At 30.9% G+C, this 15,133-nt stretch overlaps 1 protein-coding gene across 3 annotated transcripts in view; it reads left to right on the top strand.

The window, feature by feature from the left end:
• LOC132932179 (uncharacterized) overlaps window positions 1–14,099 on the top strand; it is a 294,142-nt gene extending 280,043 nt beyond the window's left edge. For all 3 annotated transcript variants that reach the window (XM_060998425.1, XM_060998424.1, XM_060998423.1), the window contains 2 exons: window positions 2,758–4,067; window positions 9,954–14,099. In XM_060998425.1, coding sequence (XP_060854408.1) covers window positions 2,758–4,067; window positions 9,954–10,377 — 1,734 coding nt within the window. In that variant the 3' untranslated portion in view covers window positions 10,378–14,099. The remainder of the gene's footprint in view (window positions 1–2,757; window positions 4,068–9,953) is intronic.
• Window positions 14,100–15,133: the final 1,034 nt, after the last annotated feature.

Genomic DNA, 15,133 nt, shown 5'->3' with positions numbered 1-15,133 from the left:
CATATAAGTTCCTTTTTAGTTTAGCCTTTATTAGTATCCCCCTGGAGTTGCACGAATTTAAACTATCAAAATTTCTAATAAATACATTTAGTATTCATCTTTTGCATAATATTTATTCAGCTTCCTTGAACAAGGGTCGGTATTTAAAATATGTTATACTATGTACACCTAATTTTGAATTTGACATATATTTTAATAAAATAATTATTTCACCTTTTTTCACGTATAAAATATTGTATCACAGTATCACAATTGATACATTTTTAGCTATTAAAGTGTAAAATATGTTTAATATTTGCGTACTTTAATCATACATTATCTCTATACCTGCTTAAATGGAAGTAAATTTAATCAATAATAAATAAAGTATATTTAAGTAACGTATAAGGAAAAACTACCAGGTATACAATTCGATTGTCAATGTTTACATGTAAGCATGTAGCTATAATGACTCTTCAACACTTTTGAAATTAACACGTGTCTTAAAAGCGTACCAGTATTATGGTAATGACTTAAATTTTCTGCCGAAGAAATATTGGTAAACCACCATATCCGTTGTACGCATTACAATATAATCAACACCGGTAACCTATATTATTATTTTGACTGAATATAATATGGTAATTTAATTAAAACTTTACTACAACGACTTCAATACTAAAATTGTTGTTGAAAATCTGTAAACACGGTATGGTTATATAAATATGTTTTAATATTCAAATTTAAAAGCAAATACATTTTCGAGTATTCTTATTAAATAAACACATTTATTTTTATTCCTTTACTACATAGATTATGAACTTTTAAGTTGTAATTTTTTGATGGATATTAATAATGATATATTCTTATATAAATTTTTATTTAAAAATGTAAATTCGTACCTATGTATGAAAATTATACTTAATTTGGGCAGTTCTTTTTTCGGTCAAAATGTACCCATCCCTTTTCAGTTCTCTTCCAGTCAGTTTTCGACTACCAAAGCTTACGATTTATCTTTTTGCCAGCACAGTTTTCTTTAAAATTTACAATGATAACAACTGATCTTTATTTCCAAAAATTAACAATAAAGTAATTAAACTTACATTTAAAACTTTACAAATAGCAAAATTTGTCAAACAAAAATTAATAATTTGACTAAGGTAATAGGTTAAAATATTTTATTGCCAATTGTACTATTTTATTATATTTGCACACATACATTTGCCAGAGAAATATCGTATAATTATAAAAATAAAACTTGATTTAAATTTTTTATATATTTATGAAGACATATTCTACTATCATAATTATTATTGCACAAATATTATATGATTATATATATATATATATATATATATATATATATTCAATTTTATTCAACTTATTTTAATGGAAATCTTAATAAATTTTTCTTATACTCATGGAGGCATTTTTTTTACACAGTAGTATGTAATAACTTTGGAATTAAAAATCACATTTATTGAAAGAATAAAATTATAAGTACTTATACTATAAACATATTTAATTAATTATAAAAATTGTCAAGTTCAGTTATTATAATTATAAACTTTAAAGAAAACTATATTGACCAAAAAGGGAATTGTAAGTTTTAATCGAAAAGTGGTACTGGCCTCTAAAAGAATGACGCCTTTTCGTCTGTATCCGTCCCCCGACACCCATGATTTGGCTAGGGAATAACATACACAATAAATAATAAAATATTATTCAACAAAAATAATATCCAAAGAACCATTGATAAATACTTGCTAGTCGCTGCTGATTTAAATACACCTATAATAATGGGCACATGGAATAATAACAATAGATAATTTAATTATTACAATGACAATAAAACAATACATTTTAGACAATAGTATCTCTTTGAGTGGAGACTATTTTTTTTTTTTATTAAATCGTCAATAGCACTATAGTACCATGGTACAATTTTACTATACTATGGTACTACTTGCCTACTCACCTTTATAGTAACCTTGTCACGGTTTGTGGAAGGGCGCATAAAAGGTTATGTATATTCTATATTTATATACACGTCGTATATAGAAACCTGAAACGTTCACTAACAATGTAGGTAATAGCTGGTATACTAATTACAATAATAGTATCGATTTTCCATTGTGGGATATTTCAAAAATTAAAGTACATAAGCAAAAATAAAATGACAAAAACGATTGTCGCTAGACGACTTTAAAAAGTATATCTATTCGTATTTCAAAAAAATAATTTTTAATTTTTTTAAAAATGTATACAACATGCAACATATTATTATATCATATAATTTTAAATATAGAGATAATAATTAATATTACTAGATTGATAGGAAAATCAGACATCACACTAAACTATTATTTTACATAATATTTTTTTATTATACCATATTATAGTTATGTCGGTTGGCCGGCACGTTGTGTAGGCAATTTTGATACATATGAGTGGAGGTGACCGACAAACTAAATCAAATATTATCATACTTTGAGGACGTTATGACCCAAACTCATAACACTTGTATTAAACCGCCTAACATTTATACAGGCAAACGACCAAAAATTTTAGAACTTATTGTAGAATTGTAATAAAAACGCAACAATTATATTATACTAAGAAGTGTTAATGTTTTGTATACTTATCGTCCTATTCGCCGATAAAAAAAAAAAAACAATTCAAGTCATCCTTGATTATTTTTCTTCTTTTAATATAACGCGGTAGTTTAATAATGTAATAATAATATTTAGCTATGACGGTATTTTTTTTTGTTCACAGTCCGAGGTGGTACTCCTGGGCGAATTCTGCAAGGAGCAGGACCTGCCGCGGCTGTGCGACCACGCGTTACTGGGTAACGACACCAGACACGTACGGCCTTGCGCGGCCAAGGAATCGTACACATCGTCGGCCAACGAGTTAACCGTGGAGATCTACTTGAAACAGGGCTCCGTGCTGTTCCCGCTCCAGTTCCTGTTGCGGTACGAGTTCGTCGATCAGTCGGCGGAGCGGCGGCAAGGGCCCGAAAACGCGGGTCCGGCCGCGTGCAGCCGGACATTCGCCAGCGGTTCCGGGTACTTCGGGTCGCCGAAGAACGTGTTCTTCTACGGGCGGGGCGGTCGCCGGAACCTGACGTGCGTGTTCCGGTTCGTGCCCGGGTCGCCGGAAGAACGCGTCCGGGTGACCGTGTCCCGGATCCACTCGGTCGGCGGGACGTGCACGACGGAAACAGACGCTCGGACGGACCGGTCGCGGTGCGTGTACGGCGGCAGCAGTAGCGCGGCCGCGGACGGCGTTGGCGGGTCCCGGGACGACGTGACGCACGGCCGGGTGACGATCACGCACTACCCGTGGCCGGACATCGAGCTGCCGGTGGGGTGCGCGTGCTCGGGGCTCCACGAACCGTTTGCGTTCGAATCGTACCCCGGCGCGGCGGTGCGCGTCGAGTTCGCCGTCCGCGACATGAACGTGACGCAGGACCACAGGGACTTTGGGTTCGCGGCCGAGTACGCGTTCGTGAGGGCGTCGCCGGCGGACAGGAACGCTTGCCAAGACGCCCGCCAGCACCGGCACCTCCACGGGCCCGGCGGCTTCATCGATCTGACCGGCGTCCCGGCGGTCGGGGGCCGTCGGCCGTCCAGGGGCGCGTGCGACGACTTCCCGTGGCTCATCGGACCGGCCACGGCCGGCAGCAGCATGTTGCGCACCGGCGGCTTCGTGTTCATGAAGTTACGCGGCTACGAGATCCAGCGATGGCGCACCAACTCGTTCATGTGTCCGACCCGGAACCGAGTGGTGGTATACACCGGGGCGGGCGACGGGCCCAAAACCGCCAAGGTCATTTGCCCGTACGAGGCCAGCCACAACGCGCTCCGCGGCTCGTACGAGGCGTTCTCGCCCGGCTGGACCGAACCGCTGACCGGCGCCCAGCAGCTGCAGCCCAACTCCAAGACGGTGGCCGTCGAGTTCCTGAACCGCGAGTACGGTGCATACACCATCACCTGGTTGGAGGTGTCCAAGATGCCGCGCATCATGCCGTCCACAAACGTGTACGCCATGCTGTCAAACGTTCACCCGGACTGCGCTTACAGGTTAGTCGCGTTTCTCGTATTTTATTATTTTTTTTCGACTTCCACGAGGGCTGGGATGGCCAGATATCCCGTTTAAAATGAGATTATTCCATTAAATTTTTAAAAGAAATCGACGTATTAAACAAAATCTAAGACAGTTTTATAACCGAAATTATAAATAACAGATAACATTTTTCGTGGAACGAGTATCGGAGGCCGATGAACAATTAATTAACGATAAGTATGAGATATGTTGTTCGGCATAATATTATGCACTTCGAAGAACAAACTAAAAAAATATATTATTTATAAATTATAATCAATAATATTTGATATCATATTGAATCGTTACAATCAAAATATTCGTTATCGTTGTACGCATTGTCCGTGGCCTTCCGTTTTTTGAGCGTTTATCGTAATAATTTTTAGTTGACACTGTTGACAGTCAATTCGTGAATTTCTTTCTGTGAAATCGTATTGTATTATATTGTAATTGACTCGTATTTTTTTTAACTTTTAAATAGAATATTTATAAAATGATAATAATATACTTATTAAGATACCCAAGAGACGGTGGTTTTAAATTAAAATTAAAAACGAAGTTTCCTATTGTAAGAGATGCCGATAATATAGGGAAAGGTTTGTGATATGACATAGATTTGGACTTTTACCACTTTAAAGTTGTGTGATGCGTATGTGTGAATTTGTATGGGAGGTTTATTTGGGTGGGAAAGTGGTGGAAAGAGCAGTAACAACTGTCCCGTTTTTTTATTTTCTTAACATGGTCAACATAATGTAGTCGAATGTAAGCCAACCCACGATATGTGGCTGTTAAAAATCGCCCATGAATAAGCGCATAAGTTTCTACACAAATAAGAATATTAAAACAAATACAAATGTCCTTCCCACTTTATTTAGACGTCTTAATATTGACAATTTAAAATATGTGGATGGTGTAGTTCAAATTTGTTTGTTTTCATATCACGTCAAATAGTCTTTAATCCAATAATTGTCAATGTACTTGATTGAATTCAATCCATTATTTATTGAAAATATAGTTACACTGATTATATTTACATAAAATACTGAGATAACTAAAAATAATATGTAGTTTTATGTTTTAATGTTCGGTGTTAAAATATGATATATCAAATATTTGTATGTAACGTTGTGCGTTCCATTTTGTCCCGGCGTATAGGAACTAACGTATTGGCTTTGTATAGAAACATACATAATAATATGTTACAGTTTATGTGATAGTATATATTTTCATGTAGGAATTCACCGAACCGACTATCATTACACACATATAAGGCATAACAGCGTTTTCCGTGAATTGCGAATTTACGATTGATTACTTTGATGTGTTATTATACACATGACGATTATTATTAACGTTGGCCGTCCGGCAAATTCACTTCGATTTGCGCACACGGTAATTGATTAAAAAAATATTAACAGAGTAATAAACCCACTGTGCGTATATATATAGCTAAAATACACGAGTTGTGTTAGGTTTAAAATTAATTACTATTCCTCCCCGCACACCGCCTATCACTCGGATTAGATGTGAATTTATTGTGTAATAATAATGCGATTATGCAAATGAAACACCGTAATAGATTTTTTTTTTTTTTTGCTTTACAATATTACTACGCATAAAAGTATTCCAAGTATAATTTATAAAAAAATAAAATAAAAGAGCTGTGACCTTAATGTTGTAAGTTTATATTATTTAAAGCAATTTCAGTAATACTATCATGTTCAACGAAATATAATCATCTCGTAGAAAAAATAAAGTATAAGGGGTTAACTTGTGACTTTTATCTAACTTATTTATAATAATTATGTCTGTAAGTACTTACGATTCCAAGTCATTAAAATTAAATTTTCCACTATCCGCATTTTAAGTTACTTTTAACCTTTAAATTATATATTTGTTTATTAACTTTATATACTCTCATTACACTTTATCTCCTTCCAAAATGTAATCATGTAAACTTTTATACTACACATAGGTATATTAATTTGTTTACCTACTGAAGATGAAACATTTTTATCCGGGTTTTTTTACCGAAAAAAGTTGTGCACATGGTTTTTTAGAGATAGCAGAACCAATTTTCTGAAAATAATAGTATAGTCACATATTTTATCTTCTCAAAAGTCGACTTACAAGTTTTATATAAAAAAAAAAACCTATTTTTAAAAATAATTTAACACATTCTAAAACAAACAAAATATTCTTTTGCGATAAAAAAATAACAATGAAATAAAACATTGCTCATAAATATTATAAATAGTGTACTGGTTCGTTATCTCGATTATTCATTCGTAAATATCTACCTCGTCCGTTGTTAAAGTACAATATTTATATCAAAATATTTTCGGAGTTAATGTATTGAGTACCTAGTACCTACCTACGAGTATATAATATTGTCTGAAAATATTGTCGCGGTCGATTTTTCTCCGTTAAAAATAACTTTTACGATAATATTTACGGCTCCGAAAATAATATGATTATGTCTTTTTGTCCTGTGTACTTGTTTTTACATTTCAACAATTTCACTAATACAATCGTAAATATCTTTTAATAAGCTGTTTTGTGTAACTATTTATTATACCAAAAACTAAGAATGTTCATCTTAAAATGTGTTAATAAAGTGAAATAGTTTTAAAAACATCGTCGTAAATTGTATAAACCAATATAATATAATAGTGATTTTAATGTTTATATTTTTTAAAACCATATTTGTACACTAGAATGCTACCGATTGTAGTACATTGTGTCACTATGATTGTAAATTTACATTATAATATCTTATTTGCACAATTTTATAAATAAGTATAAAAAATATAGTTAAATAGCTAATCAAAAATAAGATTTACATCCTTTAATTATTTTACTAATTATATTTTTCTAATTGAGTGGATTCTTGTAGATTATAACTTAAATTAAAATGTACATGTTAAATTATGCTTGTTTTATATATAATTTAGTATAATATAACTCTATACCAGTGTACGACCAATACAATACACAGTGATCCACATCATATGCATATAAGAATTATTAATTAATTTCAAGGTGACCTAATAATAATCACAACATTTGTTTAAGTCCCTCAAACATAAATTATGATTTATGTAAGTACATAAAATATTAATATTGTTGTGGTTATTGGTTGAATATTTAAATTTAAAGTTTATGTTTTAACACATATTATAACTTATAATTTTTGGTTTAAATATTTTATTTTTACGAAATAGTTTTTAATTCTTTGTTATTAAATGAATTATATCTTCTTTCATTTTGAACCAATTATATTTTTTTTAGACACCAAATAATGTATATCTCAATATTTTCACATATAACATTATAAAAAATATAATTAAATTAAATTATCTTTAGTTAAGAACTACAAATTGCAAACCATCGGCAATCTAATAAAATTCTTCAAATAAATATCCCATACAGTCAATATTAGCATTTTTTTTCTTCTCAATAAACTATTAAAAAAACCTATTTTTAACAGTTACTATAATCAATTGAAGTATCAAATGGATAAAAACGGATCCGTATTCAAAATATTATAATATTTATGTATGTATGAATATTTTTGTTATAAGTAACCAAAGTATCACAAAAATTTTTTTTATAAAGGATAGTAATGAAGTAATTTGAACTCGAAAAATAAAAAAATCATCTGACACGGTTTCTTAATTTTTCTTCCGCATAAAATAAAATATGCAAGAAAAAAATGCTGAAATGTTAAATGATATCAAAAACTCTACTTTATGTAAATAGTTATTGGTGACCATTATAACTTAATTTAGGCTTTAATCATGATTTGGAACAAAGCTGCAAAAAAAGTTTACCTAAAGTATAATAAAATGTACTTAATGATTTTTTAAAAAGAACGTAAAAAAAATCGAAGAAAGAATAATGGGTTAGAGTAATGAATATAAAATTTTCTTAAATTATATATTCAGAAATAAATTAATTTACACTTTTTTTTCATTTTTGTAATTATTATTATTCCAGAATATAGCAATAATTATATATAAGTAGAAAAAAATAAAATGGTTTAATTCACATTGAAGTACCGAAGTCTGAAGAATACTAACATATATAAAATATAAAAAATATACATATAAAATATATAAAAATAAACTATTTATTTCAAATTCCTCCGTGCATTGAGTAAAAAAAAAAAATAAGAATTTATCCAAAAATTAAGCTATACTAAAAATTTCATAAAAATGTGATTTTAATTAAGCCCTAACAACACGATATTTGTATATTGATTACAACGATAATAAATTATTATGTCTAGCTATAAATAATTTATTTGTATAAAACAATAATTATAAAATATTGTGTTTTGTTGACTATATACCTATTATAATTTAAATAACACAAATATTGACATAATACCATGAACTGGGTATAGTACATGGCGACGAGTAAATTTTATTCTTGACTTTGGATAACCCGTTTTAATGAACTTTGCTTGATGGCAGATATAAATATATTTTTTCCTTCCGTTTCCTCATTATACGTTTATAATTGAAGAGTAAAATTTCATCATACTTATATATAATACATCCATTTTTTTTATGTAGATTTAGTGTATTAGTAGAAAATTCAAAGTTTTATTTCCTCAGCTATATTTTTGTTTATAAACTGTAATACTAATAAGTAATAATAAAATCGAACTAATCGGACGACTTGGATAATCTCATGTAGAAAGAACTAAATATTTATAAAGTTCTGAAGCGACGAGAACACCATTTTTTAGTAGAACGAAAGAGGAAAATTCCAAGAATAAATATATTTTTCCATCAAGTTGACAAGAATTTCGAAATTATTTGGTATTAAATATAAAATAAGAAAACCACAAAAACACTCACTAGTTTATTTTTATCATATACACTATATACGCAGCAAATCAAATGAATTGAGCAATATATAAATATTTAATTTCAAATTTTCCCTTAACTACAGATCTTCAAAATATAAAAACGTAAATTCCCATATCATTAATATGTATGCTTATAACTTATTAACTAAAATAATTTATAAACAACAAATTAATATTATAATTTATAATATATACAATTCACTTAGACTATTCGATTTTCATTATTTTAATATGAAATTTCATATTAATTTTGAGCACTGTCATCCGTCATAATTTTAAATCATTTGATAATCGAGTTTATGGTATAAATGATTTAGGTCTATATTAGATATGTAGTATATAATACATATATAAATTAACAGAAATGTTATACTTTATTATTTTTGTTTAAAACAATTGCGTTTACAGTTGATTTTTATTTTAAGAATAATCAACAATACATTTTTTGTCAATCTACTTCTAATTAATTAGTAATATTTGTTTCTGTTTTTATATTTTGTTGTAATTGATAAGAAAATATCATTCGGGATCATGATAATATAGAAGTTTAGTCTTTTATATTTCAACCCCATGGAAAGGAACGAGAATTAAATTTGTTGGTAAATAATTGTATTTTTATTCGACAACTATAAAATATACGGTATATATATAATATTTATGCAATAGCTACCCTATGTCTATATACCCATCATAATATGTCCAACTAACTAAAAATGTCTATCGATTTTTACTCTCAGAAAAAAAAACCGATACATACATTTACACTATAATGATATATTGATATTTTATATATATATATGTGTGTGTGTGTGTGTGTGTGTGTATAATACAAATCAAATTCAATTATTTAAGTTTTCTTACACAACGATATTATACAATGGCGTGCACAGCCAATCATTGAAAAACTATGATACAGCGAACCGGATTTGATACCTATTATTGTATTAACATTATTAATAGTTGGGCCGCGCGTATGTGTTCGCAGGTGTCCGGAACTGAACGCGTGCATCAGTTCGCAGTTCTGGTGCGACGGTGAGACCCACTGCCCGATGGGCTTCGACGAGGACCCTGTCAACTGCGCGAACCGGAACGGCATGAACCTCATGTACGTGGGCGTGCTGGGCGGCACGGCGGTAGTGCTGTTCACGGTCACCGTCGTGGCGGCGGTAGTATGCCTGCGGTGCAAGGCCAACAGGTCGCGGCGGGCCGAAGACGGCCGGCGGCGCGCGTCCCAGAAGAGTTCGTCCGCCGTCGACTCGATGATGTGCGCGGCCGACCGGGTGCACTACGACAAGCGGTTCCTGGAGCAGAACGGCGGAGGCGGCGTGGTCGGCAACTCGCTGGGAAAACGGTATCCGTCGTCTTCGGACGACCTGTACCTGGAATGCAAGCAGGACAGCATGTGTTGACGTAACGACTGCGACGACAGCGTCGACGTGGACGACGGCGGCGGCGAACGCCTTCGAATCGAGACGACCGTCTGAATTACGCCACACCCGACCAAACCAAACCGCGGTCGGGTTCGGTATGAACCGCGATCGTCGGGTAAACATGTTTTCGCGTAGTCGCATATCGACCCGAAAACCTCACAGAACGAGACGGGCGATAACGTTATGTCGCATTCCGTTCCGTTTCGTTTTTGTTAGTCTCGTATACAGTAGAAATCGTTTTTAAGAACAAGTCGGCGAACGTGTCCGGAATCGAATAATATTTCATCACGTCTCTGTATAAAATCGTCAAACACTCCCCTCGCAACGTCGTTATGATAACGATTTCTACTGCGTTCGATGATATTGTCGCCGTCGTCGGTCCGCCGAACGCCGTTTACAGCGACGTATGATATAATGTCATACACAATAATATCGTCGAATAACACGCTTGTCGGTGATAACTTTCATTGTAACTATATATTATTATTATTATTATTACTACTACTACTACTATCATCGTCGTCGTCGTCGTCATACAGGTATTTACCGACGTTTATATGGTATACACGTGTGCAGCCAGTTCGGAATAATGTTTTAAATAACAACCCCCTACTACTATATATACGTGGTATGCGCCGCATACCGCCGAACCGCAGGAATCCGACTTGTGCATATCTATCCGCCGCCCCTCACCGCTCTCGCCGAATTGTTATTGTTTATATTTTTCCCGTTTGCGATATTTACCTTTACTTACACCCGCAGACACGCACACGCGCGTGTATACAGGGCGTTTCAGAAACGGAGGGCGTATCGAATAAACGCGCGAATTCGACTTAATGTTATTGTATTGGGTTATTGTATTATATAATAATATACTTACGCTCGGCGACGTGTCCGAGACTATATATTATTAATTATTATATAGGCTAAAGACTAGGTTCCCGCCGTATGAGTCTGCGAAAGAGGTCGTGACCTGTAGTAGTGGACGATTATCGGGTAAGCATAAATTACTGATGTGGACGTGAGCGTATAATTCAATTCTAGAACTCGCCACATTAACCGTATAGGTCGGTGGTCGTCGTGTACGAAATTTAGCGTTCGTATTTTGCACTAGCGAAATTATTTAATTGCACTGTAAGTCAATAAACAGACTTATCGTTGTGCGGGAATCGTCGATAAAATAAAAATGTCACGTAAAAAAATCGTATCAATTTAATATTTACTCCGTTCGAACAGGATAATAAAATTCGTTTAAATGATCATACGGTTATGAGAATATAAAATAATACAAGTGCTCGAGTATATGAAAAATATTACGAGTGCGTGATCCGAGTGAAAAATATACGATGGCTTGTACACAATCAAATCGTTTAAAATAAGTCCAATCAAAATTTCAAACAACTCAAATTCGGAGCTATTCATCAGTTTCAAACATGACAATTTAGGTAAATAAAATTTAGTTGATCTGTATTTGTCATTAACCATAGACATAGATATACCTGTATTCCAAAAATAATATATTACAATATCGTTTAAGTCATTTGATTTTCTAATACCATAAATATAGTTTTATTATGGTAATAAAAATGAATTTATGATAAATACAGCCTAGTCATTCTGATCTGAAACGTCCTATCGTTAAACGTTACGATGAAATGTAAAAATCTAAGTTATTACTATTATTGCTCGTTTTAAAGACAAAATATAATTAAACTTTTATGACGTTTATAAAAATTGGCAAGTCTTCTTTAGGACCTTGCGGTGTGACAATTTTGAATTTTAATGTTAAGTTTGGTTTTAATATAATTTTATATTTTTAATTCTCATGTTATTAAGTACGTGGTAAAGTATAACGTTAAAGATATTATGGAATTCCTTACACGAGAAGCGGTAAGAGAATTCTGCCCCTCGTAATAGGTTAACTATGCTGTATGTACAGTGTATACGGATAATATTTAGTTCTTACCATATATTTAGTAAAGGATATTTTTCCAAGCTTTGGAGGATAAATCCGTTTGAATATTGATAGACATGCCAAAGTATATATTACCTAACCTCGAGCAACAACACAAACTTGCCAAGAATGTAAAATATTGTAAATCCCCTGTCGTATATTTAAATAATAAAGTATATTTTGATACAAAATATTCTAAATAACATGTCTGTTTTGTAAATGATTGTTATTCAAAAACCGTCTAAAAGGCGTTTAGTGACTTTGTTACGCAATGTGAATAATTATTTTGAATCAAAAATAATATTAACGTTTTTAATAATTACTCTTGAACAAAAAATATATAATTATATACTGATAGCATAAAAAAATGACGATCACCATTGTTACATTATCTATCCTACATTTAATTTAATTTTCTTTAAAAATATTTTAATTTAATTTTTGTTAGTTCCAGTATAACATGAAAAATAAATCCCATATAATATTTGAATGGGTCATTATAATATTATATAACTGTATAATTGCGTGATCTCGTGTATTCTTATAACCTAAAAGTCAAGAGACTCGAAATGACTGAATAATTCATTCATATGTTTATTAATCTATTGAATACTATGAATTTGTTGTTAATAATTGTTACCTATGTTTAAATATTATATTTACAAGTATTATTTCAAGTCATTGCGGAAAAAATAAGCATAAAATCCCCGAACAAAAAGGTTGTGTTAGTTGATAGTGAAAATCAGATATTTACTAAAAACGGTTTTATTATTGTCTGAAATTGTATTAGTAAATATTTTAACAAAAAATAAATAAATAATTAAAATACGGATTTTTTTAACTTACCTAAATCTTAATAATCAAATACACATTTTCTGATTAGCATTTTAAAATATTTATATACTACCTATTATAAATACTACATAGTACATACAAATACTACATTATAATATACTCGGATATAATTATGAATTTATGAAATATGTACCAATAATATATTATTTTAAATTTCCTGGTGTATTATACAACTTGTATGACTGTATCAATTAAATTTAAAATAATTTTAGAATGTTTTTGGATTTTGTAAAAAAATTATCAAGTGCTTATAATAAGGTTACATAGGTTACTATCTATAAAGCCCAACGTGTATTCGCTTACCGCTCCTTGTGTTTGCAATAATTTTAAGGTAAATACAATTTGTTTATACAATATTAAAATATTAAAATTATTATAATTACTACTATCTTCCTAAGTTATTATTTTCGTCAGACTTTCTTAACCAACCTTGTTTAACTGTATAAAGCCATGTTTGTATAATCTTTTGTGCCACTTTGATGTTACCATATTATATTATTATATAATAGTTATTATATAAAACAATACTATTTTGTTTTTTAAGCTATATATACTCACTTATTATTATTCTCGACCTTTGTAAATACGGACATGTGCTCATTATAAATAAACGGTAAAAATTGAAATGTATTTTGTTTTATTTTACAAAGTCATTGGCTTATTGCAATGAAGAAAACTATAATTATAAAGAAATGCAATTGGTAATACTAAATACATAATATTATACTTATTTCCTTTTGAATGTTAACTAGTAAATGTATCAACGAATCTATTGAGTGTGTTAATTATTCTAATAACTATATGATATATAAATCTATACCTTAACTATTAAAAAATATGTTGTACAAACATATTCCGGTTTTAATTTTTATCTCATTAATCGGATGTAAAAAAAGTAGTTTTATTATTAAAATAAATAAAATATTATATTATATCATTTGTTTTTCAACATGAGTATTGAAAATGATATTCTCAATTTCCAAGAAAATCGCCGACCAAAGAATAGTTAACTTAATATTTCATAATTTAATGTCCATTATATATTATCTTACCGGAATAAATATGTATTATTCACTAGTCCCCAGCAAAGAGGTTCCGGTTGCCTTTACAAGGCACATCATTGAAATCTACGGTTTTAAGAAAAAATGTCTTTAGTATCAAGGAAATAAATTATAAGAATCCATTTCATTAATTGTTTATAAAACAAAAATTTAATACAAATATTTCATATATAATTTTTATATTTTAAATCACTTAGGTAAACATTATCCAACTGCCGTTAAGAAAATGCATCTTATATTATAAAATATAAATAATATTACACTTATTATATACATAATTTATTACCATTTGGCATTTATCATTACCGTTAAATGTATGACTATGAATCTATGATGACAAAAGAAAATTCGATTATTTAAAAGTAAAACAAGTCACAGTGGTATTGGTTGGATCAAGGAAAATAAACCAAGCTATCTGCTCCATCGTGTAAATGAACGCAATAATAAGAGGTACATATTTTTATTATTTGTATATATTAGTTATAAAAGCTTAATACTTTTTGAGTATTTTAAGAATACATGATGACCGTATATATTGTTTTTGTCTTACAAATGTATACAACATAAAAACATTGCATTTAGCAGAATCCATTTTTTATATTGTTAATTTTAATATTAACATAAACTGACTTAGTATTAAATTCAACGTTAAGGATATCAGATGTTAATTCTATTTCAGTTTTTTTTATATTTTAATTTCAATTAAGTTATGTAAGTAATTACATAAAATATTAAAATTGTAAAAATGCTCAAAACTTGCTTTAAAATTTAAATAACAAAAGACCAATGCGAGAACAAATAATATTCTTACCTTAAATTTGATGATGGATCAATTTACTATGATATAAAAACTAACAAAATAAAA

Source organism: Rhopalosiphum padi, chromosome 1, assembly GCF_020882245.1.
Source record: "Rhopalosiphum padi isolate XX-2018 chromosome 1, ASM2088224v1, whole genome shotgun sequence".
NCBI classification, from domain to species: Eukaryota; Metazoa; Arthropoda; class Insecta; order Hemiptera; family Aphididae; genus Rhopalosiphum; species Rhopalosiphum padi.
This window is presented reverse-complemented; position numbering and strand designations above follow the sequence as displayed.